We start from the raw sequence: 26,467 nt of genomic DNA on the forward strand, positions 1-26,467 counted from the left end.
CTTTGAAGTGGCGAATGGCAATTGGTCGAAAGCAAAACAACCACCAATCAAAACTTCAATCTATTTAGAGCATTTGTTTTAAAAATAACAGTAGAAAACGTCTTTTAACAGTTTCAAATGTCAATAATTTGACGGGTAGTCGCAAACTTTTGAAACCGCAAAAAGCCTCCTTGAAATGGATCCACATATTTGGCCAACGTATTCTTGTGGAATTTCGTATTAGGCCTGGAAAACTCTTAGAATTAATGATTCTCTGGTTTTTGGACGGTCAATTTTGGACCACCATTTGGATCACGGTTTGTAACCTTTCTCATTTGGATTCAAACTTTTTAAGTGATGTTAAGAATTGGACTTAACTCTGACTACCTATGTCGAAGCTTTAATTTCTTTTGTTTGGAAATAATTTTTGGTAAAAATGGTTCCCCTTTACTCAGGTAAATTTTTCATTTGTAATTGTTCAAAACGCTTATTATATTTTCTGTGGACGGATTTTGAGCTGCAAAACCTTGCCCAGTATCGAGTATAATTTCCTTTAATGCCTCTAGGTGTAAACAGAGTGAAATAAAACCGACATATTCGTTCCCCTCTAACATCAATCTATTTTGGTCGCCCACTTCTCGGTTTCTTTACTACTGTAACACTCCCGAGAAATCTTTTTTAATTTCCCGCAGCTGTTATGTGGCTGCATCTATCTTGGTCAACATTTTTTGAAAATTAAAGACCACTTCCTCGTATTTATAGCGACTCGCCTCTCATTTGACAATTTTGCTTCCTTAGGCATGGTCTACACTTTTAAAAACAAACATGTCTTTGTATAATTTATTACTAAGTATTCTATGGCGCCAGCAAAATTTGCAACCTTTTTCCGCCGAATTTTGCTACAAAATTCGCTTATTTCACCCAGTTCTTGCAGTGCCGCCATTTTGAACAAGGTGGTGCAATACTTTTGATACACTTACGTTCAAAAAGTATTGGGACACCTTCGAAATTTCGAAGACATTTTATGAAATTAAAGACTATTTGAAAATGTTTTGTCATTAAATAAGTAAAGCAAATATTTCAATGAAATTTTCGCAAGATATTGTTTTTGTTTCGAAGCCGTTAATGTACGCCGAAAAATTTGAAAAAAATAAACTGTAAAATTTCTTTAGGCCTTAAAACGTAAACATGGGAGTTTTTAAAAATAACGAGCTGAGTTACGAGAAGAGCTTTGAAATTGTTTTTTACAAAAATAACGGGAAATCTTATCGTAAAATTTCATCAATTGTCGGCTGCTCAAAGAGTGCAGCTTTCGCTGTGTGTAAAAAGTTTTTCCAGACAAAAACTGTGAAAAATTTACCAAGGGTTGGCATACCCAAAAAATTCACGACGCCACGAGAAGAAAGGTCTTTGCTGAGAGAATTACGCAACAACAGATTTGAATCGTTGCCAGAAATAATATCATTATGTAATAAGAAGCTAAATTTTGGAACATTAGCAAAAAACACAGCTAGAAAAATTATAAAGAAATATAAATTTTCCAGCTGCAATAGAAAAAAAAGCTCTATGATCAAAAAAGTTAATCGTCACCGACGAATAAAGTGGGTCAAAGCTGTTAACCGATGGTCTAGAGATGACTGGGCTGATGTAATCTTTTTCGACGAGTGTAGGTTTGGGCTGCAGAATGATGCTGGAAAGCAAAGAGTTTGGAGAAAGGCAGCGAAAGCTTTGAAGCTCTGGTCATCATTACCCCCCCCCCCCCCCCCGAATGAACAGCCTGTAAGCATGTTTGGTGAAAACCCGCATCTTATCAGCGTATCCTTTATCACCTTAAAAAGTGGTTCTGCAGCAATACCGTCCTCGCATTCGCGTATTTCAATAAATTACTCTTTGACAACAAAGTCTTTTGTACATTCCCTTAGTGTAATAGACAATTGTCCCTTCTTACTAACATCTGTGGCTTCATCAGCGCTTAACGCAAAGTACCCGGTTCTTCTTATCTCCTCCAAAATCTTCATCTTCGCTTCCAAGACCAGCATTTGCTCTTGCTCCGATAGAATAGCGCGGCTAAAGTACGATCGTGATTTCAGAAAAAATATAAGATTTTCATCTGTTCGTGATTTGTCCAAATTAAACTGGATAATATTTGAATTGGTGTCGTCCTTTCCTCTTATAGCAGTTTCTTGCCTTAGCGATGTAAAAAGGTGCGATATCAGCCCATTGAACCTTCGGTCTAGTTGTTCCGAATTCTGTTTGTCAAGCTTGCACGGATATATCTGGGATGCCTTGTCTTCTGCTTTCTGTATCAGCTTCTCGGTGCGGTTTTGATGCAGCATGGTCTCGAAATTTTTCCACTGCCTTTTTCCAGTTATTAAAACCTTCTAATTCACTCCTGTATACAAAGGGTGACTTTTTTTTCTGTTTGAATGCCGAGCAAAGTTGGCAAAAACAGCCTTCTTCTGATGATGATAAGAGAGCCAATCAAACTTCGATAACCAGTCAGGGAGAATGATCTTCCCTTTGTCTTGCTGGCTTCTCTGTTTTGGTCATTGAAATGCAATTCTTCTTTAACCCAGAGTTTTCCCAAGAAGTTCCTCATCTGAAGCTTTTTTAGGACACTGGTGTAATGTTTGCCCTAGCTGGGTTTTGGTGCCATGTCAGTATGTGATGATTTATAACTTTGATTGCTGTCCTGTAACTATGTTGTCTAGCTGTGTCTGTACAGTTTGTGTTTGCTATGTTATGTCTTGTTGATGTACTTGTTGATATCTACATTGATTGATGTAAACCAGAATTACATGTTATATTCAACGTTATGTAAATTGTATTCAGTCGGTATTGAGTTTGATGCACACCTGAGTTACACGATAACTTGCAGGTTTTTTTGGCCTAAGTCTTCGGAACCCGAACACGCCACACTGGGACACGTCATCCTCTTCTAAAATGCTGTTCTCTGTCACAGCCTTTGTTTTTTTAAAAAAAGTCCGATGTTCGTATGTCCTGGCTCTTGAGAAACCTTTTTAATCTGTTCTGTTCTCTCATTTTCTATACGACCAGACAGGGGCGGACTGGCTGGTCGGGCTATTCGGGCGATCGCCCGAAGGGCCGGTCGGTTTAAGGGCTGGTCGGTTCAAGGGCCGGTCGGTTTAAGGGCCGGTTGATAAAAGTGCAAAAAAATAAATTAGCTTAAAAAGTGAGTACGAGGCAAAAAAGTACACCCACGCGTTAATCTGTTTGCCTTAAATTTTCAGAGACTTTGTGGGAAAGAATAAATATACACACTTCTTCAGGGAACATGTTATTGACATTTTGTTATATTTTCTCTTGACGGTATTTCCTTTTTGGCGACATATTATACTGTAACATCCCTGTTTCAATGCGATACAAAAAGCCCCGGCAAAACGACTGGACATTTGCACTGGTCACACACGCTGGACATGGCTCACTTGTTCAGAGTATGGACATCCAGAAAATATTGGTTATGGCAAAACGACTGAACATTGCCCAGTGAACTTTTTCCCTGTTGAAGAATGCGGGTGGGAAAACTGGCAACAGGACATCTCTTTACCTTTGAAAATACACTTTTCATGGCCCTAACCGTGTTATCGTATGAATTAGAGTGTATTATTGAAAAGTGGCTAGGACTGCTAGGTTCATCAAAATCACCGTCCTCGTGCTCTCTTTCATCGCTTTCCTTATCGCAACTAAAGCTAATCTGATCAGAAGATTCATCGTTACTAATTAAATGCCTTTTTCTGCTATTGGTCGAATTGAATTTTCACGTTGTTTCCATTTCGTTCGCGGTGTTGACTAGAAAAGTTTGTTGAAGATTTGAATATAGGAAATAAATTAACGCCAAATGATTGCTGAAAATCATTGTGGTTTTCCGGAGGATTAAAAAATTATTTGTCACAAGTTGAGTGTGATAGAAGCTTTTCCACTTTAAATATATAAAGAACAGATTACGTGGTAATTTTTCGCAGCCAAACCTGGAGTTCTTAGAAAAACACCTGTTAGATGACATCTAGAACGATCACATTATCAACATATAAGTTACTGTATTTCGAAAGAAAGTCAAACCAATGAGTTAAAATTTTTGTTTATTTACTATTTAGTCAGCAAATGACTTATTCAACATGTTCTGTTAACCAGCATTCATCCATGCACACAATTACTGAATTTAAAAACTTGTTTTCCTTACAGACTAACATTTACTTGCATTTTCCGAGGAGTTTTTTATTTGCTATTTTTGTGGGCCGGTTTGATCAAAATTTGCCCGGGTCAAAAAAATTAGCCAGTCCGCCCCTGCGACCAGAACATGATTTTCCTTTAAAAAAGGCAACAAGTTTGAAAGCTGAATGTATTTTCTCTGTCCTCAGTTGGCAAGTGTAAAATAACGTATTTTACAGGACAGGTAAAGCTCATAAATCAGACTCCAGTTCGCAATAACGTTTTTTAAATCAAGATTCTTCAATAGTGAAAGTATAAATTAGCAGCAACCAACGATTACAAGATAACGACTTCTTTCAACGACAACTTCGACTCGACTGGACTTGCACTCAAAGAACATACGCTTTTAACAACATGAGTGACGCACACAAAACCCTAATGACACAAATTAACGGCAAATGGACTAATAACAACTAAAATAGAGATGGCACGATGACAAACAAAATGACTGACGCAAACATCGGAAGACATTCTCATTAACAATAACGAACCACAAACACGATGCACGACAGACAAAACTAGTTGTATAACATTACTCCCCCCTTTGAAAGACAAGCCTCCTGGCTTGATCTCTCGAAGGGGAAGAAACATAAAAGTATTATAAGGCAGCACGAAGAATCAATCAAATAATTTTACTGAAATGAGTAAATCAAGTACCATCTAAGAAATAATGTCCCTGTCCAAGTTTATTCCGTCCATACGGTTCTCTATCCGAGGCTATAACAACATTATGTACACGTAAAGGTCCTTCTCTTCTTTTAGTGTCAATCAAATTTTTTTCATATGTTGTGGCTAATAAACCCTCGTCAACTTCCATTGGTTTTGAAGAAGGCAGTCGCGTCACCATTGGTCGTGATAGTTTATGTGACTCCAATTCATTGACAATCTCCTCCAATTTCTTGATTCGAATTTGAAGATCTTGAAAATGTGGCTCATTTCTTTTGATGTTGCCAATAAAGGTAACCCGAGGTCGCTCTTCAGCTACCGAGGCAACAATCACAGGTTCATTTTGATCACACTTCTCCTGGGATGCTAAAGAAAATTTCCTGTCCCTACAATATTTGGCAACGTGACCAACGCGCAAACAACAATAGCAAATGGGCTGGCCATCTTCAGCACGATAGACATTATAGGCAGGGCATTCCTCTGAACCATCGACCGCATTGCCTAACCTTTGTTTTCTCGGCTGATTATGGAACAATACGGTATAACGAATTATTTAAGCCCTTACAACATTTTCAAAAATTCATCAAAGTCACGTTACCGATGACGTCAAAAAGGTTATGTTTCCTAGACTCAAAACCATTGTAACTTCTTAAGTATACGTCTGACTTCAATATAAATGCTATATTCGGGCTCGCCTGAAAAAAAGCTTTCCAATGATATACACACATCAGTATTTTAACGATGTCAGCAATTTTCAATGATTACGTCATCACTTTCAAAATGGCCGTCGAACAGTACATTTTAAGACAAAAGCTCTAATCTAACCAACTGCATTTCTGGATCGTTTTGTGGCAATGTTTTTTCAGGTAATTATTCTGCATCACTCAATTTAACGTTTAAATCCCCAAAGTGCCCCCCTCCCCCTCGAAAATACCCCCACCCTAGAACCATAAATTGTCAATAAGCCCCCCTCGAATAAGCCCCCCTCGAATGAGCCCCCTCGAATAAGCCCCCACTGCTACTATAAATTCTCAAATGGGATTCCTCAATTTGATGATGTTTGCCATCTGAGGTTGCCTACGGCGTTTTATTGAATTTAATGTCTACAATAATTGTATAACCCCCTCGTATTAGCCCCCCCTCGAATAAGCCCCCATCCAAAAATATAAGAAATGAATAAGCCCCCAGGGGGCTAATTCGAGGATTTACGGTATATATTTCCCTCAAATCCATTTACCGCCAGAATCCTCCGATGAACTGAAGTCATAAACTTCCCGTTCATTCTCTAGTTCATCGGAAAGTTCAGTGCTACTTAGGACAGAGTCTACCTGGTCTGTTGTTTCCTTGTATTCGTTACTAGCACTGATTTCGTCGACACTACGGGCCTATTTCGGTACCTCTGTACATCTCTTGCATTTCTTTGGAGCAGGGAGATTTTCACTGCCACTTTCGAATTCTGCCCCAACGCTTTCTGAAAGTCGGCTCTTGTTTTTCCGTCTTGACTTCAAAGAAGGGGGCACGTGAAGCAAAAAGATTTCAAGGAAGACTCTTCAGAAGACCCTTCCAGCCACAACTTTCGAAAGAAAGTCTTGACGGATGGTTCTACGCAACGCAACCAGCAGTAGGCTATCTTCTAGGAATGTGAATCAAAAGGGAGTTAACTGTTACTTTCTTTTTGTTATACATTTTAAGTCTTGTTTCCACATAGCTTCTCTTGACTTTGCCAGAATACATTACCATTTTAACAAACTTCTGAAAATCCTCTATATCGCTATCACTAACCACTTTTTCTTCTCCAAGGCTGTCAAGCAGTTCAAGGTATCGCGGGCTCTTGATGACTGTCTTCAGCAACCTTACCTTTCCTACGTTGCGGAAATAGGATTTAGAATTACACCCAGATAAAGCATGTAAAGCCTGTAGATTAAGGCAAACTTCTCTTCCGAAATGGGAACCATTTGCGTTTTACATGGAGAAAAGCAAAAGCCCAATGTGTATTCCTTCAGAAATCAGTCTTATAAAATCAATTTGCTTCTAATTTCGATACAGGAGCTCGTGGCATTAATATCCTTGCAACATGCTTTGGTAGTACACTTCTAAATGACCTCTTGGCCCTGGTTCACCAACTCATACCCAGCTTCAGGAGCAAAAAAATTGGATTAGGCTGTGCATCCGCGCTCGGTACGTTGGCATCGGCTTGATGGAGCGAATTGCTGCCACTCCGTCTACTATCCAAACAGCAGACTTCGGAGGCATGTCTTTTATCCATTGCCATTTTTCGAGCAAGAGTCGTTGCAAAGTTACTTTGTCTGACTGACATAAAGTTAAACCAGCTGTAGCGATAACAATTGAAAGAGGAACGGTTGTCATGGGATGAGTGAATGCCTCTTGCAGACTTCCTGCCTTCAAAATGAGTAGTTAAAGGCCTGTTTTTGTGTTCCTTGGCCACGGTAGATGTCCCCTTAATCTTTTCCAGATCTGTCTTCAGCTTTGTTTTTTTTTATCGGCGTGAAGAATTAAACGCTGTCATTAATCAGGCGATCATTTGTGAAGCGATGCATATTCCCTTCTCCTATGATCGACGCTGCAAGGAGGTCAGTAGAACTTTATTGTTCTAGTTCTTCACCAGTTAAAGTCGATTTCGCAGGTGTAACAGAAAACCGATTGGTGCCATAGCTTCGAAGAGTTCTCTAAGGCTACCATTATGCTTCTGAAGGAGCTTTGTCCTACCTGGAATGCTGTACTTGTGAATTGATGATGACTTTACGAAAAAGTATTTTTTTAGAGCCTCTCTAAACTTGCTATGAATGTGGGACGTAGCAATCCAAGTGTTAACCGCATTAACGTTTGCTGAAGCCAGACCAGTATGGACCTGCAGTCCCTTTAGCTTTTTGAATCGCAATAAATTTCCTCTAAATTCTTATTTGTTCCAATCTTGGAAGGCTGTAGTTTGTTCACCCTCACCCTGTAATGATTGAAGTGAAATGGAGAAGCAGATGTGTTGGTATGTCCAGTAGCGGGCATAGTTGATGTGATTCAATGCAAATGTAAGCAGAATCATATTACGCACTGCTTGCAAAAGTAGCTTAGTGTTGCTTTTCTGCAAAGCTGCTACCATGCTCAACAAAGCAGACAAATCCTCCAGCTTAGTGATTTCAAGCGACTTTTCAGTTTTTTGACGATTTTCAAGAATCAACAGTTTTTGCATCAATCTGCCATTGCTTATAGGCATTGACTGTATGTGTTTTTTTGGAAAAGACGTTGGCGAACCCATGAGTTGATGAAAGCAACCCATCAGCACCTTGATCTGACTATACAAGTCAGCATTCGTTCACATAATTTGGTTCATCTTTGCCTTCCCCATTTCATCCGCATGAACAAAAACATGAAATATGTCAAGATCATATCTAAGAAAGAATCAAGGTATATTCCTTGCATACTGGATAGACAGGCACCTTATGAGTGATTGGCAAGGTATCTAGCCCTGTCAGGGGTATTAAATAAAGGCTTTAAAGTAATAAATCATAAAATAACTGTTTCCTCCTGTCTCCTGGCAATGCCAATAATATAAGCCCGTGGCCTTTGTGCAAAGCTCGGTTTCGTACCGACGGCTTCAGGTCCGGTCTTCGGAAACAATTATTTTAGATTTAATTAATAAAATTAAAGGAATAATAATGAAAAACTGTGGATGGGGAAGGAGCAGCTTTTTCTCGGTTATAAGAAAGTGTCAAGCAAAACCATGCATGATGTCAAATTGCGATAATGCCAAATTGTGCCTAGCAAAATCAGAGTCAGCTCGCTGGTCGACGGCCATTTTGAAAGTGATGACGTCATCATTGAAAATTGCTGACATCGTTAAAATAGTGATGTGTATATATCATTAGAAAGCTTTCGTTCAGGCGAGCCCGAATCTAGCATTTTTATTAAAGTCAGACGTATACTTAAGAAGTTACAATGATTTTCAGTCTAGGAAACAGAGCTTTTTGACGTCATCGGTAACGTGACTTTGATGAATTTTTGAAAATGTTGTAAGGGCTTAAATTATTTGTTATACCATATTGTTCCATAATCAGCCGAGAAAACAAAGGTTAGGCAATGCGGTCGATGGTTGAGAGGAATGCCCTGCCTATTAGGCAATGCGGTCGATGGTTGAGAGGAATGCCCTGCCTATTAGTTCGATTCACGAAGAAATTTCTCCCATTCTCCTCTGCCAACCTCACCCTTTCGGCCATGTGAGATACAACGGTCTTTATAATATCCAACAGAATTTCTCTGAATTGTTCTGTTGAAATCATTTCCATTTTTTTCTGCGAATTCGTCACGTCGTGGTCACCAATGTAAAATAACGTATTTTACAGGACAGGTAAAGCTCATAAATCAGGCTCCAGTTCGCAATAACGTTTTTTAAATCAAGATTCTTCAATAGTGAAAGTATAAATTAGCAGCAACCAACGATTACAAGATAACGACTTCTTTCAACGACAACTTCGACTCGACTGGACTTGCACTCAAAGAACATACGTTTTTAACAACATGAGTGACGCACACAAAACCCTAATGACACAAATTAACGGCAAATGAACTAATAACAACTAAAATAGAGATGGCACGATGACAAACAAAATGACTGACGCAAACATCGGAAGACATTCTCATTAACAATAACGAACCACAAACACGATGCACGACAGACAAAACTAGTTGTATAACACAAGACTGCCCAGGCAGCTTTTCAGGGTCTAATGAGGTTTCCATGGTCTATTGTCAACACAGAAGGAATATTCTATCAACACCTAAGTTAGACACAGTCTCTTTGAAAAGGTAATAGTCAGGAACAAAACAAAACAGCGACGTGGATCCAATGTTATGTTTTCATAATTTTAGAATAAAAAAAATTGAATCATATGTATAGTTATAATTGGCCCCGGCATACAGGCTTCATTTTACCCTGATGAAGCCCTGTGTGCCGGGCTGTTTGCTTTGCTCCTGACCATTAACTTCATTTCATTACTCATTGAAATATTCGTACCCTGGGTACCAGACTCACTATTTATATAGTGAGTCTGGTACCCAGGGTAAAATATTCGGAGAAGCCGACGCATAATCCGACGCTGTTTTGAAAAAACTAACTGTTTCCGGTGTCAAAGATCAGAAAGGAATATCAGAAAGAAGTTGTCATCAACAAGGTTTCTATAATATTCTATAGGCCCTGTTCACACTCTACCGGATTCATTTCGTATCGAATTCACTGACTCGATCCGATACAAATATCAAGCTCTGTTCAAAACTAGATCTTTTTCATCCTTTCCATTATTTACATAAACGTATGAAAAACAGCAAGACGTTGGCGTAGGCCTATTTTCTGGGGAAATTTTTACCTCATTTTCCAAGACATCGTCTGTTTTCTTTTTCTCTGGAGACAGGCCCGTCGGAATCGGGCTGCACAATTTTAAGTGCACCAATTTTGAACCAACAAAGTCCATGAAAAATAAAATGAACCAGAACATTTACACCAGAGTGCAGGATATCTTAGTTAATTTTCCTTAAGACGATCTTAATTCAAATAGCGAAGATGAATAATTTTCAGCAATTGACATTGTATAAACTAATCATGTTTTTGTTGATTTGAATTGATTGTGCTGGTTTGTAAAGTGTTCAACTTAAATCCTCTATTTGTTGGACTATGGATGAACGTTATTCTGGGTTATTGCTATTCTGCACATGCGCTGGCCTCACTTTCAAACTTTTTAACCGTGTATCTCTTCTGTTCGAGCAAAGTAGCCAGGGACGCGGGACGCCTGCACAAGATTAGGACAGGAGGGGCAGTGTTGGTGCTGAGGGCAAATCGTAGAATTTTTCGAGGGTGGGGTAAAATAATAACATGGATATGTGCCAACCATACAGCTGAGTTTTTCTACCATTAATGATTCTAAACATAGTATATAGAGAATATTGACGAAAATATCCATACATAAAATTGGTATTAAATGGTTTGTCGCACTATACATAATATTTGGAATTAAAATCATGGCTGTTATAAATGGGTTGGTTGTAAAATGTTGATTGCCTGCAAAGTTTTAATACCGATTTATTCTTCTTTGGTTTCTGGAGTACTCCTGAGGGAACCAGGGGCGGTTGGTAGTTGGGGCGCTGAAAATTTTTCAAAAATTGGTGACGAGAATACGCTGTATACAACAATTTCAGATCCATTTTCGAAATAAACAAGATAACTTTGAGGTAATTCTTGAAAAAAAATATCCTATTTAGTCTAAGAAACTTTTTCACCCGATTCTCAGTTTTCAAAAGGGGCGCCAAACTTGCTTCAACTCGTTGAGGGAGGGGCAACTGCCCCTAGTTGCCCCTCCCCTTAAATCCGCCACTGGAGGAAACAAGTTTTTTGTTGATCTACTATTATCTTTGTAGCTTCCTCTGTTGTAGCCCACCTTTTCAACTTTTGCGTTTTGTGCTGGTGTTTGATTTTTCTAAAATTTTCTAAAAGAAATTAACATAACGAGAGTGGCCAAAGTGGTCATAAATTATCGATAAGATTCTCTAATATTTTCTTATATTTCAGGGCACTTCTTGCCCCTCTTCCCCTCTTTGAAGAGGGCAGGAGCCCCTGAGAGTGTAGGCACCCCTGAGAGTAGCCCCCGTACAATTAGGTAAACAAGATGAAAACGAACAAGACATAATGACCGCAGGGTCTCAGGGTCTGGTTTTAGGAAGCCGCCATGACCGCTAGTTTTTACCCGCGCAATTGTTTTATTGACCTGCATAGCCTGCGTTTTACACTTGCGGGCATAAACGCGCTGTAGAGCCTATTGTCAATAGATTGTACAGAAACGACCTATTTGGCCTGTTTTCCACATGGGTTTAAAGCTCAAGATCCTGGGCAGTGTCTTGATTGCTTTGGTAGCATTATATTTTTTTAACTCAATCGGGCTGAAAATGTCTGCCGAATTGGATCCAGGAACAAATTACGCACTGGAACAGAAGAAATCTGGTTTGTTTCATCTGGTGACAACATTTGTGCCATTTGATCATGAAGATGTTAGAAAAGGTTTGTTAATCAAGGGTTTACCACCTACTGATGAAGAAATTAAGGCAAGGATGGCTGAAGTGTTTGAGTGTCTCAAAAGAAACCTTGAAAACCAACTGGTATCGCATGTTCACGTTTTGGTCAGGCGAGAATCGACCATTAGACGGTTGAAAATGCTTGATTTCAAGTTTATTCATAAACTCGTAATTCATAAAAATTTCGCATCACCGTCCATCAAAGATAATATTGACTATGCTGCAAAATATTTGAAAGGGAAGATGGTAATTTTGCTTCATCAAGACAATTTCTTAGGACCAGGCTGGGAAAAAGTCAATCCCAGTGTCTTGAAAGAAAACAAATTGATGTATGCACTAACAAGGCATCCTGCAAACTGCAGTGAATCATATGGGTCCGCACATTGTGGAGATGGTTATCCTTACATTGGGAGTCATGATATATTTGTATTTTACGTAAGAGGAGACATAACTGCTGACAAATTGACTGAGCTAGATTTCCCTCCAAATTCATCTGGTATGGAAAACGTTCTTTTGTGGATCTTTAAAGAAAGACTGGCTTATAAGGTGCTAAATCCGTGTAAAGTGCTTAAAGTTTATCATAAGCATTGCATCCCGGTCAGGGATAATTGGAGAGAACGAATAGATCGAAAAGACCTGAGAAGCAGAGCTTCATTTACCTATAACCTTGAATAAATTTTACAGTTATAAGCAATATTATACATGTTTCTGCCAGGGCTTATATTTGGTCTGCCATGGGTGGATCTTAATCAATCCAAAATAAATCCTGACTGCCACACAGGTAAAAGTAGGGTCCAGGGACGTAGCCTTTTCTTTTGCCAGGTCTTTGGAAACACCTTTTTGAAGAAGGACCACAGGACCAAGGTGTGGGGGATTGAGAGGACTTTGTTTTTGCCATTTTATTCAGTTTTGAATGAAGAATAATTTATAAAATAATTGTTTTAATTTATAAGCACACAGCACTGTGGATCAGAAATGCAGATGAAGAAATGCAGGCATCATAGTGAAATTGCTACCCCAAACATCACTCTTGAAAAGGAGTTACTCCTCTCTGCCCAACTCCAACTGCAATCTGCTATAGTAAAACTCTAACATGCCTTGCTAGGATATAGGGGTTTTGCTAGGATTTTGAAAAAAAATTGAATCTAAAGGAACAAAAATGTGTTTATGGGCCCACCTTTGATAGATAATGCTATGCTATGCTATGCTATGCTATGCTATGCTATGCTATGCTATGCTATGCTATGCTATGCTATGCTTTGCGATGCTGTGCTGTGCTGTGGTGTGCTGTGCTATGTTTTTATTTTGGGAAACAGTTATTGAATTAAATAAGTAAGCTTTTATATTGTGCTTTAGGTCCATGTGACTAACCAGAGGTTAGTCATGATATTTTGTCTCCCTGGTAGCATCATCATACTGTGGTAAAGTAGTTTATTAGCCAGTAATTCTTTAGTGTAACTATATATATGGAATGGAAACAAATTATATCAACTTGATCAATTTAAACTAACTCAACTTGCAAGAAAAATTATAAAGAATACTATAGCAGAAAACCAGATTTTTGAATATACACAAATTGATTCTGCAACTTATATTGTCATGTTTTCTTTTGTAATTAGCTTTTGAATCGGTCATTTTTAGTTTCAATTTCAGTAATGTTGGTCTCTTTTTTATGTTTTATATATCCTTTTGTTCCAAAATTTCCAACTCTTTTTTTTCTTAATAATTTTCTTAATAACATGCTGCTCTATCCTCTTCTGATTTTGCTTTTCGCAATTTTTTACCAAATTTCCCTTGATAGATCTGAAATTTGTTTCTTTGAGCATTGTATATTTAGTTCAATCAAGTCATTCATTATTTCATTATACCAGCAATTTCTTAAGTTAAGCTGCTTTTGTTCTTTGTATAATTGTTTTGTTAAACATGTTTCTTTCATGTTTATTAGTTGATGTAGGTACTGAAGTCTTCTTAGTTTTATTTGATAAACCAATGCCTTTAAGTCCACATTCATATAGTAAGGCTTGAAAGAGTGTTGATTTTGGTATTGAAGTGGTTAGGATTATCACATCTTTATTTTCATTTTCAAGGATTTTTAAGATTTTTTTATTCATTTTTCACACACATATAAGATTTTAGGGATAAGTGCACTTTCAATTAATTTATGCTTTTTTCCATGCTTTGTTATTTAATGCTGTTTGGCTTATTAATAATTTTATTTCATGAATGATTGCCTTTGTTGAAATTTCCCTGCTATTGATGCATTACTCTACTGTTCTGCTGTTATTTGTTATATCTTATAGGTAATTTATATTTGCTCACCTCTTTTAAGGTTGTCTCATTTAGCTTAAGTTTCTTACCTTCATCTTGATTGTGTTTGTTTTCATTCTTTCTCTCTTATCAATGTTAAAGTTTAGTGGATTTTGTTTTTGAAACTCTTCTGCTATGTTCAACATTTGTTGCATTTTCTCTAATAGATGCAAACATCGTATTATCAAGTGATACAATAGAGGTGGGATAATCATCCTTCCATGTTGTATTCCTTGTCTCTTTCTAATTATAGGTGCAATTCCTTTATCAATGTGACTTGCACATATCAGGGCTACAAATATCATGCCTTGTTTAAAAATTCTCACTTATTTCAATGTCCTGAGTTATTCCACATGGTGTATTCATTTGTACACAGCCTTCTTTGTTCAATTCATAGATGCTTTTTAGGTATTTTTCTTCAAGGTATTTTAGGTATTTTTACATAAATCTAGTAGACATGATTTCAAACATTATTTGTCAAAAAGTCTTTTTCTAATTCAAGGAACACTAAATTAATATCTCATTTAATGTATTTGTAGTAATCAACACAAATAGGTGACCTAGGGTTGATCTTCCCTTTTTCCCAACAACAGCAACCTCCAAAAGCCACTTTCTATATTTTTGCCTTAACCTATTTAGTATCAACTTTTCAAAGATGTTGCTGATATTGATAGTTAGAAGTTTTCCTCACCAGTTTTTAATTGTCTCTTATTATCTTTTCTCATATATTTTTTAAACTATTGATTTTTCCCATGTTTTTGGTGTAATCTTGTGCTATTATTTTTGATAGCATTAAACCTTTTCTTGAAACATTTACCATGACATTGTTTTGCTCATTTCCAACTTGAAATATATTTGATTTATCTTTCCTTACCAATCCACATCAATGCCCATCCCATCCACATGTCACATTTTGTGTTTGTTTTTTTAAAGTCCTGAAGGGATTCATCAGTGGTTACCCACTTATACTTCCTAATTTCTTTTGGAATAATGTTATCTGGATTTTGATTTTTTAGGCTAAGATCTAGAATAATAGCATTATGGTCAGATTCCTTAATACTGCTCTTGGTAATCCTCTCTAAAGCATAGTTTCCTTCCTCATCTATATTAGCATGCTTTTATTCTTGGTAAACAATTTTTGTTCACAAACATAATCCAGAATTTTATTTCTGTCTTAGTTTTCTGGGTCTGTTATTTTAATACGTGTCCAAATACCTTGGCAATTATAACTTTCATTAAGTGACTCAAGCTTTTCCATATTTATTATTTTAAAGAGATTTTTTTCCATGTGGGCTTTTTGTGTTGTGATTCCCTTTTATATAATCTACTTTCATATTATTGTCACCTAATAGTATGATTGATTTTTCTTCATTCTTAGCTTTAACTGCATAGTAGTCAATTTGATCTACCGTAACGCTGCAATAAAACGTCCCCTTCTTTTAAACGCCCCCTCGAATAAAGGCCATCATAACGAGGCCTTCATTTTTGCTCCATCGCAGGGTACTTAAACAAGGATGAAAAATGTTTTGAGCCAATCAGACTGTTTGTTTACATTTTCAATTAGCCAATGGTATAACGTCAAAGACAATAGAAATCTGAAGAGAAAATAGCACCGAATCAGCCGCAACAGTAACGTTCCTTCGCCATCAATCTCCTTCGCAGTTGTTGCGATACTTTGCTCACCAAGTGTACTTTTGTCCTGGTAGTGTACTTTTAATACCCTTGTGTATATTCACAAAATGTGCTATGTGCCCAAAATTTAATTCTTTCAAACATTGCTTTTTCAACTAGTGGCCAAGAAAAGCTGCGCGACTTGTTTCTTTTAACGATACAATATAATTTGTTACACCACTGACACAGAGAGTCAACTAAATTTCCATGTTGTTGTGGAGTTACTACCTATACATACATTTGGGACTCAAGACAGCTTCCTGTTTTGATGACATAGATTTCGTTTCTCTAATGAGCATAGCTCAACAAAATCAAATTAATGTTGTTTTAACATTATAGATGAAAATTCGTTCTATAAACTCAATTTTGTTTCTTTAGACTTTGCATAATTGAGTTCGACTTCTTGAAATTCCATTCAACCATGAACTCATCATTGGTAAACTATGTTTTAAGATAATCTGCAACCCTTGACAAAATATATTGGAACTTCAGCTATTTTCACAAATTCACCTAATACCGCCGCCCCCTTTCCCCCAGTACAATGTTTCAAGTTGGAAATCAATGTGTCTTCCATACGCAACATTGCTGAAGGGGAGAGCGGGTGAAAATTTAAAGGAAAACGTAAAAATCTAAACCGTTATCGATTTTTGAAGTGAGTTCCAAAATTTTTCTCCAAGATTGTGGTTTTCTATTTTAGTATACTTTATAGCCCCCTACGACGCCCGCTACGCCGGCAGCCATTGGCCCTGCGATAGAATATTAAGATTAGCCTTGGAAAGACAAGGGTGCCATGAACCTCGATTCCAAAATGAGGACAGGTCACGTGATAGAAAACTGCTTGCACTCCTGTGCGAATTAAATTCACACTCCTGTGACAATCGCTAGGAAAAGGGGAACCTAAAAAAGAGGGGGGGGGGTTGAGGCTTCCCCCAGATATTATGACTAACCTCTAGTTTTAAACATGGACTTCAAGCACAATTATAAAATGTTACTTATTAAATTATTAAACCAAGACAACTTACAAGAACTACTTACAAGAATTATTCAAATAAAAACATAGCTTGCATAGGCATTATCTATCCATAAGCTAGTTCCATAAACATAATTTTGTTTTTAAGATTCTGTATGACTGAGTTTCGTTTCTGGACATTTCCAAAAGCATGACAAAGAAACATGCATAATTTTAGTTTCTTCCTATACCTCCGTATCAGGTGCATTTTGTTTATTTTGATAAGAACTAAAAATAATTCCCTCAACACAGTACCCCCGAGAATAATTTACAAAATTACAAAATTAATAATTTAAAAAAAAATTAGTTTTTCTTAAAACAAACCATGGCAGCAATATCAAACCAATCGCTTCATACCATATACCAAATCACACCATATACAAAAATCAATGTCAATAGCAATGGCAAGTTTATTCAAGTTTGTCGGTAAACGAAGCTCCGCCATTTAGGCCCTTTCTGTTGATTCGTTTCCTCCAATTATCCCTCACCGGAATGCAATGTTGATGATAAACTTTTAGCACTTTACAGGGGTTTAGCACCTTATAAGCCAGCCTTTCTTTAAAGATCCACAAAAGAACGTTTTCCATACCATATGTATTTGGAGGGACATCTAGCTCAGTCAATTTGTCAGCAGTTATGTCTCCTCTTACGTAAAATACAAATATATCATGGCTCCCAACGTAAGGATAACCATCTCCGCAATGCTCGGACGCATATGATGCACTGCAGTTTGCAGGATGCCTTGTTAGTGCATACATCAATCTGTTCTCTTTCAAGACACTGGGATTGACTTTTTCCCAGCCTGGTCCTAAGAAATTGTCTTGATGAAGCAAAATTACCATCTTCCCTTTCAAATATTTTGCAGCATAGTCAATGTTATCTTTGATGGACGGTGATGCGAAATTGTTATGAATTACGAGTTTATGAATAAACTTGAAATCTAGCATTTTCAGCCGTCTAATGGTCGATTCTCGCCTGACCAAAACGTGAACATGCGATACCAGTTGGTTTTCAAGGTTTCTTTTGAGACACTCAAACACTTCAGCCATCCTTGTCTTAATTTCTTCATCAGTAGGTGGTAAACCTTTGATTAACAAACCTTTTCTAACATCTTCGTGATCAAATGGCACAAATGTTGTCACCAAATGAAACAAGCCAGATTTTTCTTGTTTTAATAGGTGTCCTGTTTCTGAATTCACCGCGAAGGGCATATTCGATCCGAGATTTCGTTTTAGCAGAGATTGATATTTAAACTTCATCTTGAAGAAGACTCCACCAATGGCCTTTGAATTTCCAGGAAAGACTGAATCATTATCAATGCTATTGTACAGGAAGGCAACTGCTATCAAAGCAATTATGGTAGTGCCAAAAAACCTGAGTTTCAAATTCATTTTAGAAACAAGGTCAAACGATTTGTCTGCCTAGGTGGACCCAAAAACATCGAACAAATGAATTTTTGAATTACCGTCAGTCATTTTTGTTGAATGAATCCAATATTCTGTTCACTGCTAGAAATGCTGGTTCATGCTTGCTCTTATACCTAATAATTTGCATAGCAATAATCAGGGGATTTATATATACACATATATACTTCTGAGTGTAGTAAATCACAGCCACAACCCTTGCTTTTTTAACTGACCCCAGTTCTCAGTGGAAGAGGAACAAAAGTTTGGACTCTGACCCCATCGAATACAGATGACTCCAGTGACCTTTACTTGCAAGGTGACCTTAGTTTTCCCTCTGTCAGTTAATGCCTGATTTAGAAAGAATTCCTCGTTCACTGTGCACTTTGATTGATGACCTCTGGGGTTCAAGTAAATCACGTTGATCACTTCGTGTGCGGTTCCCTATCACAATAGATCTTTTAATAAAATGTAAATCATTCAGATTGTAAGTGAATTTCAAAAACAACACTGAACTTTTCAGTTATTTTTAATTCAATGAAAAGTTGGCAATTTGACCAATCAATTGCCTCCATATTGTTTACGTGGGGCGCTTTTGTGAATGGATTTGTTGCATCTTTGCATAAAAGAAGCTATTTGAGAGAAACAAAGATAAATATTATTGATTGGTCAAAGGTGGATGGTGCCAAAGACCGGAAAGGAACGTTGATTCTCAGAGAATCTGAAGACAAAACGTACATTTGCCCTGTGAAGTACTGTGTGCATCGAGCTTTTTTCAGCAAGAGGGGCTGTAGAAAGCACGTGGACACAAAGCATAGATGGTACTTTTATTTTGACGAGAAACCAAGCGAAAGATTAATAGAAAAAGGTATAAATAGACAGCAAAGCTGCTCTGGGGTTTAAAAAGGGTTAAAAAAGCGCGCAGATACAACAAAGAGACCATGTTACTCTATCTCGAATGGATTTGGAAAACAGTACATTGACTGGCTTTGTGCTGTTTACGTCCTCCCCCCAGTTCTCAAGAGATTCGATTTTGCATTTCGTCTAAATTCGATGAGAAATGTTGATTATCTTTGATCGATGCGTATATTATCTTTGATCTATGTTCTGTTTGAATATTCCCTGAGTTTGTTTTTTTGGTCGTTTTGTCGGTAGAGGGTGAGGGAGAACATCCGTCTAGAATTGAAATCGAACGCTTGACTGCTGGGTTGAGGGATAAATTAAAGGTACTGAGGGATATTGACCAGGAAATATTCGATTTGGTAAATTACGAAGAAGTTGAGGCAGAGGTAATTTCTTCTGAAGATTGGCAGTCAGAAATACATGCCAATTTAATAGAACTCGGCGCAAAAAAGTCGGAAATTTCTAAAATCGATGAACAAAACACTGAAGGTAGCCAATGATATTTTTTGGCCTCAACCACAAGCTCTGATCACATTGCAAACCTACTGAGGCTTCACTTACCCAAGTTTGCTGGGGATCCTAGAAAATGGCAAGAATTTTGGGACTCATTTGACATAGTTGAGGGAAATTCATCTTTCTCCCCGGTGAACAAATTTGGACACCTGAAAACTCTCCTAGAAGGGGAAGCCACAGCCGCCATTTCAGGCATTTCAACTACCGGAGCAAATTATGAAATCGCTCTAAAACTCTTAAAGGACCGTTTTGCGCAAAAAAATTGTAAACTTTCACGTTGAAGCTTTAATGCATTTGCGCAGCGTTGTCAGTGACAAAGACGTAAAGGGTTTACGCAAACTTGTTGATGAAATTGACACTAATATCAGATCTTTACAGTCTCTTGGATACGATCTGGAACAATATGGACCCTTTCTTAATCCAATGATAATGAGCAAATTCCCGGATGAAATTCGTATAACTGTCACTAAACTAATGCAGGGTGGGAGATAGGAAAGATACTAGATCACGTAAAGGCTGAACTTCATGCCAGAGAACAATGCGCTCAATTGAAACAAAGTTCAGCTAGCAACGCAACTATTTCTAAGCCACCGTTTCGTCAGCTTCATACAACGTCAGCACTTATGAACAATACTAGCAAGATCAGCTGCGGTTTTTGTAAAAGTTTGCACCCATCTGCAAAGTGTCACATAGTAACAGATGTCAACCAAAGAAAGGGAATTCTACGAAAACAGAGGCCCTGTTTTATTTGTCTCAAGCGGGGTCATATTTCAAGGAAGTGCCCTAGCAGGATACTTTGTTTCGTGTCTAAACAGCGCCACCATTCAAGCATTTGCGAATCAACGGCGGAGCTAGCCGTACAGCCAAGAAACCTGAACATGCAACTTTGCCAGACAACTATACACTATCGAAAAAGAGACTCATATACAATCTTACGAAACTGAAGACCTATCCATATTTGCTAAACGAATATAACAATATTATTAAGGAGCAAGAGAGTCGAGGTATCATTGAAAAAGTCGACGCATCGCAATCACAAGATTGTACAGTTGGAAAGACCACATATTTGCCTCATTTCTCCGTCATTCGCCAAGACAAGAGCTTCCGCGAAATGTCCGCGTGGTGTATGATGCTTCTGCGAAAGACAAGGCCGGAACTTCTCTTAACAGCTGTCTATATACTGGACCATGCTTGCTGAAAACAGTCGCATAAATTGTTGCCCGGTTCAGACTATACCCAATAGCCTTAGCAGCTGACATCGAGAAAGCGTTTTTAATGATCTCAGTATGGCCACCAGATAGAGATGCACTAAGGTTTTTGTGGGTAGACGACGTAAATACTCCATCACTACAAATTACTGTCTATCGATTTGCAAGAGTTTTTACCTACAAAGTAGTATTTGGAGTTTGCTGCAGCCCCTTTCTGCTGAATGCCACCTTAAAAAAGCACATAGAATCTTTTGCTGACAACATTCTAAAGTATGCCAAAGTCTTGTGAACTCTTTTAATGCAGATGATGTAAACATGGGAGGTTACGATGAGGAAGAAGCCATTTAGCTGTACAAAGTTGCTAAGAAAATAATGAGACAAGGAGGCTTCAATCTTCGCAAATGGGTATCAAATTCGAAGCAGGTGATGGCGCAGATAAGTTTCAATGAATCCCAACAAGACAGATTGATTCCTAAATGATCTTAAAGGGCCTCTCCAGCCAAAAAAAAAATTTTTATTAACTATAAAGTTTGCATCTGGTGCGTGTATTATGGCAAAGTCGTTTTTTGCAAAATTCCAATTAGTTTAGAAGTTATAAGGCTTTAAAGTTGCACCTTTCCGAGAAAAAAACGACAAGAGCTGAATCAGTTTGGTGACATTCTGACGTCACAATGTGTGGCTCTCGTTCGCCATGAATTTCGTATATCTTCCACTGAAGCGTGAAGGAGTCATGGTCACGCGTTGATAACTGCATCTGAATCTACAGCAGGTGCTTTTAAGGATCGAAAAATATTAAATGTTTAGAATCATTCAAATTCTGCGGGTCGGAATGTGTCCATGCTGTTTCACGACTTTGTTTTGATCACCTGTGTAGGCCCACAAAGCTACGGCTTCTTGTTCCAGCTCTTCCCTCGCGTATAATTAATCGAAATTGACACTTCAGTTGTTCTCCAGAAACGATGAACAACTAAATACTTCAGAATTGATGTCTGAAATGCTCAAACTAAAAGCCGGTGGAACAGAACTGAGAGTACCATCACTTGCAGTGTTCAATTTGCGAATCGTCGTCGGTCGATTCGGCTTGAGGCGAAACTAACGAAATGCACAGTGCAGGGCCGGCGACACGTATTTGAAAGTGGAGGGGCCATCAAAGTTTTGAAAGGGCTTAGGAAAGGCCGCAACCATGGTTGGCGGCAAGAAAAATTTTATAATTGTATGACTGAAGGTGTCGCAAAGTCGCGTCTATTGTGATGTTGACTTGAAGTAGAAAAGTTTTGCAAAGTTTTAAAATAACCACTATCATATAGCTTGTGATAAAACCTTTTTTTTAGATTTTAAAATTACCCGAAATAGGATGGGGAAAAAAAATGAAACACGGATTAATAAAAAAAATTAACGTTGAAATATCAACAGAAGAACTATCAACTAAAAATAAAAAGTTAAGCAATTTTGTACAGTTAAGATATAACTTTGTTACATCTGATCTTAACTTTCTCGGAAATTAAATGCTTTAAAAAAATTTGAACTGGGCTTGTCAAAATGAGTTTAAATAGAATTTATAATTGTGTCGATATTTTCTTTTTCGGGATGGATTATCGAAACGATCAAACTCTAAAGTTTTCTTGATGACACTTTTTAAGAACGAATCTGCTCATACTTTATTTTTCATATCTTCAAAAAAGTTCTTTCCAGCTGTTTCTTTACCTTCAACAGCTGATTTTTCTCTTTTTTGTAAAGTTTCTGAGAAAATTTTTAACAAATTGTTAACAAATAGACCCTGTGTGCCAAGTTTAGGCAATGGAAAAAATGAAACTCCTTCAATTTGTGCTGGCATCAAGTTATTTAGGACTAGATTTCTCGATCAATTTGCTAAACCAAGCTGTCACACGTTGTAAAACTTAGACAGTGACCGAATTCTTCGATCTAATTCCCATATTAAATTTTATGAACGTCTTCTATGGTAAAGACATAGCAACCAAGGTAAAGCTAAGGATACATTTAAGAGAATACTAGGCAAAGTTACTTACAGAATCATACTACATTTATTTTCACTTTTGCCTAAAATTTTTCTTAAGCGCTGTGAAAAAGTGGGGGGCATGCCCCCCAGCCCCCGGTTTCGCCGGCCCTGCAGTGACGTCAAAATTGAGTCACAGTGTCGCCAAACCGACAAATTTTTGTCGGTTAATTCAATTCAATTATCGAAATGCAAGAGCTTATATCTCACAAACTGTAAAAAATATCGAAAAACAAATAACGAATTCGTGATCAGCAGGTTCAACTCCTTTAGATTACCCAATAAAATGCAAGTGCAAAATTTGGCTGTCCCTTTAAAGCCTTTAGAAACAGAGATGACAAAACGGACTGTTCTCGGTGTAATTGCAAAGATATATGGTCCTTTAGGACTGATAACACCTATAACGTCGCCGCTTAAGGTATATCTTCAAAGGTCATTTCGAGAGAACATGGCCTGGGATGAGCTTCTTTCAGAAGAATTAAAAAGTGAATGGACTAAATTGCTAACTCTCATAACACGTGCACATAAATTTATCATCCCCAGGTACTACTTTGGAGCTGTTAAAGCAAGACCACGAGAAATTGAGCTCTTTGGATTCTGCGACAGCTCAGAACAGACGTATGCGGCAGCCGTTTATGCCAATTCACAGACTAATCTCGTCATGTCCAAGTCCAGAGTTGCACCACTTACAAAGATGTCAATTCCAAGACTTGAACTTTTATCAGCTCTCATACTCGCTCGACTGATAGTCACAGTGAATAATGCTCTGAGTCCAATCTGCCACGTGAAAGTAATGAGATGTTGGACAGATTCCATAACCACTCTTCATTGGATACGCGGAGACGCGAAAGAATGGTAGGTGCTTCTGAAGAACAAGGTGCAGGAGATAAGAAAGCTTGTTCCAAAGGATCTTTGGCACCATTGTCCGGGAGAAGAGAATCTCAAATTTCACGTATATAAATTTCTTAAGCGTACGTACTAAATACCCATTACACTTCCTCCCCCTTGTATGCAAGCGTACAATTTTTGATCGACTCCCCCCCCCCCCCCCCGCCCTCCTCCTGATTGCGAACGTACTTTATGGATGACCCCAATCAGAAAATTTAGAGCAATCAGAAAATTTGGAGCAATCAGAAAATCGAGAGCAATCAGAAAATTTGGAGCAACCAAGAAATCTAGAGCAATCAGAAAACTTGGAGCAATCAGAAAATTTGGAGCAATCAGAAAATTTGGAGCAATCAGAAAATCTAGAGCAATCAGAAAACTTGGAGCAATCAGAAAATTTGGAGCAATTAGATTCATTGATCTCTTGCAATTTTAATGTGCCAAGAATTTCTGATAAATATCACATAAGTTCTGAGATATAGCAAACAAATCCTGATATGTGGTGCAAAATCTCTGTCACGCAGTTCGTGATTCCTGATTACTGATACGATTTTTTGATGTTTTGACAAAAAAAAGCATCCTGCCATACATGACCGCTAGTTTTGACCCGCGCAATTGTTTTATTGACCTGCATAACCTGCGTTTTATACTTGCGGGCATAAACGCGCTGCTAAGCCCATTGTTAATACACTGTACAGAAACTGTTTGGCCTGTTTTTCCCATGGGTTTAAAGCTCAAGATCCTGGGCAGTGTCTTGATTGCTTTGGTAGCATTATATTTTTTTAACTCAATGGGGCTGAAAATTTCTGCCGAATTGGATCCAGGAACAAATTACGCACTGGAACAGAAGAAATCTGGTTTGTTTCATCTGGTGACAACATTTGTGCCATTTGATCATGAAGATGTTAGAAAAGGTTTGTTAATCAAGGGTTTACCACCTACTGATGAAGAAATTAAGGCAAGGATGGCTGAAGTGTTTGAGTGTCTCAAAAGAAACCTTGAAAACCAACTGGTATCAAATGTTCACGTTCTGGTCAGGCGAGAATCGACCATTAGACGGTTAAAAATGCTAGATTTCAAGTTTATTCATAAACTCGTAATTCATAACAATTTCGCATCACCGTCCATCAAAGATAACATTGACTATGCTGCAAAATATTTGAAAGGAAAGATGGTAATTTTGCTTCATCAAGACAATTTCTTAGGACCAGGCTGGGAAAAAGTCAATCCCAGTGTCTTGAAAGACAATAGATTGATGTATGCACTAACAAGACATCCTGCAAACTGCAGTGAATCATATGGGTCCGCACATTGTGGAGATGGTTATCCTTACATTGGGAGCCATGATATATTTGTATTTTACGTAAGGGGAGACATAACTGCTGACAAATTGACTGAGCTAGATTTCCCTCCAAATTCATATGGTATGGAAAACGTTCTTTTGTGGATCTTTAAAGAAAGGCTGGCTTATAAGGTGCTGAACCCGTGTAAATTACTTAAAGTTTATCATCAACATTGTGTTCTGGTGAGAGATAATTGGAGGAAACGAATAGACAGAAAAGGCCTGAGAAGCAAAGCTTCGTTTACCTACAACCTTGAATAAATTTTACAGTTATAAGCAATGTTATACATGTTTCTGCCATGGTTTTTTAAGAAAAATTTATTTTTGTAAATTATTCTTGGGAGTACTGTGTTGAAGGAATTATTTTTAGTTCTTATCAAAATAAACAAAATGCACCTGATACGGACAGAGTTGTCAAGTTTCAGTTTTGAGAATGAATGAGTTTTTTGAAAAGATAGGGAAAAATATTTGGTCTGCCACACAGGTAAAAGTAGGGTCCAGGGGCGTAGCCCCAGAGACTTCTTTGGAAACACCTTTTTGAGGAAGGACCGCAGGACCCAGGTGTGGGGGATTGAGAGGGCTTTGTTTTTGCCATTTTATTCAGTTTTGATTGAAGAATAATTTATAAGATAATTATTTTAATTTATAAGCACACAGCACTGTGGACCAGAAATGCAGATGAAGAAATGCAGGCATCATAGTGAAATTGCTACCCCAAACATCACTCTTGAAAAGGAGTTACTCCTCTCTGCCCAACTCCAACTGCAATTTGCTATAGTGAAACTCTAACATGCCTTGCTAGAATATAGGGGTTTTGCTAGGATTTTGAATAAAATTGAATCTAAAGGAACAAAAATGTGTTTATGGACCCACCTTTGATAGATAATGCTATGCTATGCTGTGCTGTACTATGTTTTTATTTTGGGAAACAGTTATTGAATTGAATGAATAAATTTTATATTGTGCTTTTGGTCCATGTGACTAACCATAGGTTAGTCATAATATTTTGCTTCCCTGGTAGCATCATCGTACTGTCGTAATGTAGTTTATTCTCTAGTAATTTGTTAGGTCTAAATATTTATATGGGATGGAAACAAGTTGTGTCAACTTCATCAATTTGATTCTAACTCAACTTGCAAGAAAAATTATCAAGTATACTAAAACAAAAAACCAGATTTTTGAATATACAAATTGATTCTGCAACTTATATTGTCATGTTTTCTTTTGTAATTAGCTTTTGAATTGGTCATTTTTCGTTTCAATTTC

At 37.7% G+C, this 26,467-nt stretch overlaps 2 protein-coding genes across 2 annotated transcripts; both read left to right on the forward strand.

Moving 5' to 3' along the window:
- On the forward strand, nucleotides 1–26,463 carry LOC148960548 (uncharacterized). The gene is made up of 2 exons (XM_089109577.1): nucleotides 1–296; nucleotides 23,518–26,463. The coding sequence occupies exon 2, from the start codon at nucleotides 24,449–24,451 to the stop codon at nucleotides 25,460–25,462; it is 1,014 nt and encodes a 337-aa protein (XP_088965703.1). The 5' UTR covers nucleotides 1–296; nucleotides 23,518–24,448; the 3' UTR covers nucleotides 25,463–26,463.
- On the forward strand, nucleotides 23,309–23,833 carry LOC148960549 (uncharacterized). The gene has a single exon (XM_089110413.1). It carries the CDS (start codon nucleotides 23,309–23,311, stop codon nucleotides 23,831–23,833), a length of 525 nt encoding a protein of 174 aa, XP_088966539.1.
- Nucleotides 26,464–26,467: the final 4 nt, after the last annotated feature.

The sequence above is a fragment of the Rhopilema esculentum genome, chromosome 2 (assembly GCF_057945365.1).
Source record: "Rhopilema esculentum isolate cy_ngs chromosome 2, ASM5794536v1, whole genome shotgun sequence".
NCBI classification, from domain to species: Eukaryota; Metazoa; Cnidaria; class Scyphozoa; order Rhizostomeae; family Rhizostomatidae; genus Rhopilema; species Rhopilema esculentum.

Bases quoted from the DNA above. Each gene is read 5' to 3' on its own strand.
- LOC148960549 (XM_089110413.1), top strand. From the start codon at position 23,309: ATGACAAAACGGACTGTTCTCGGTGTAATTGCAAAGATATATGGTCCT.
- LOC148960548 (XM_089109577.1), top strand. From the start codon at position 24,449: ATGACCGCTAGTTTTGACCCGCGCAATTGTTTTATTGACCTGCATAAC.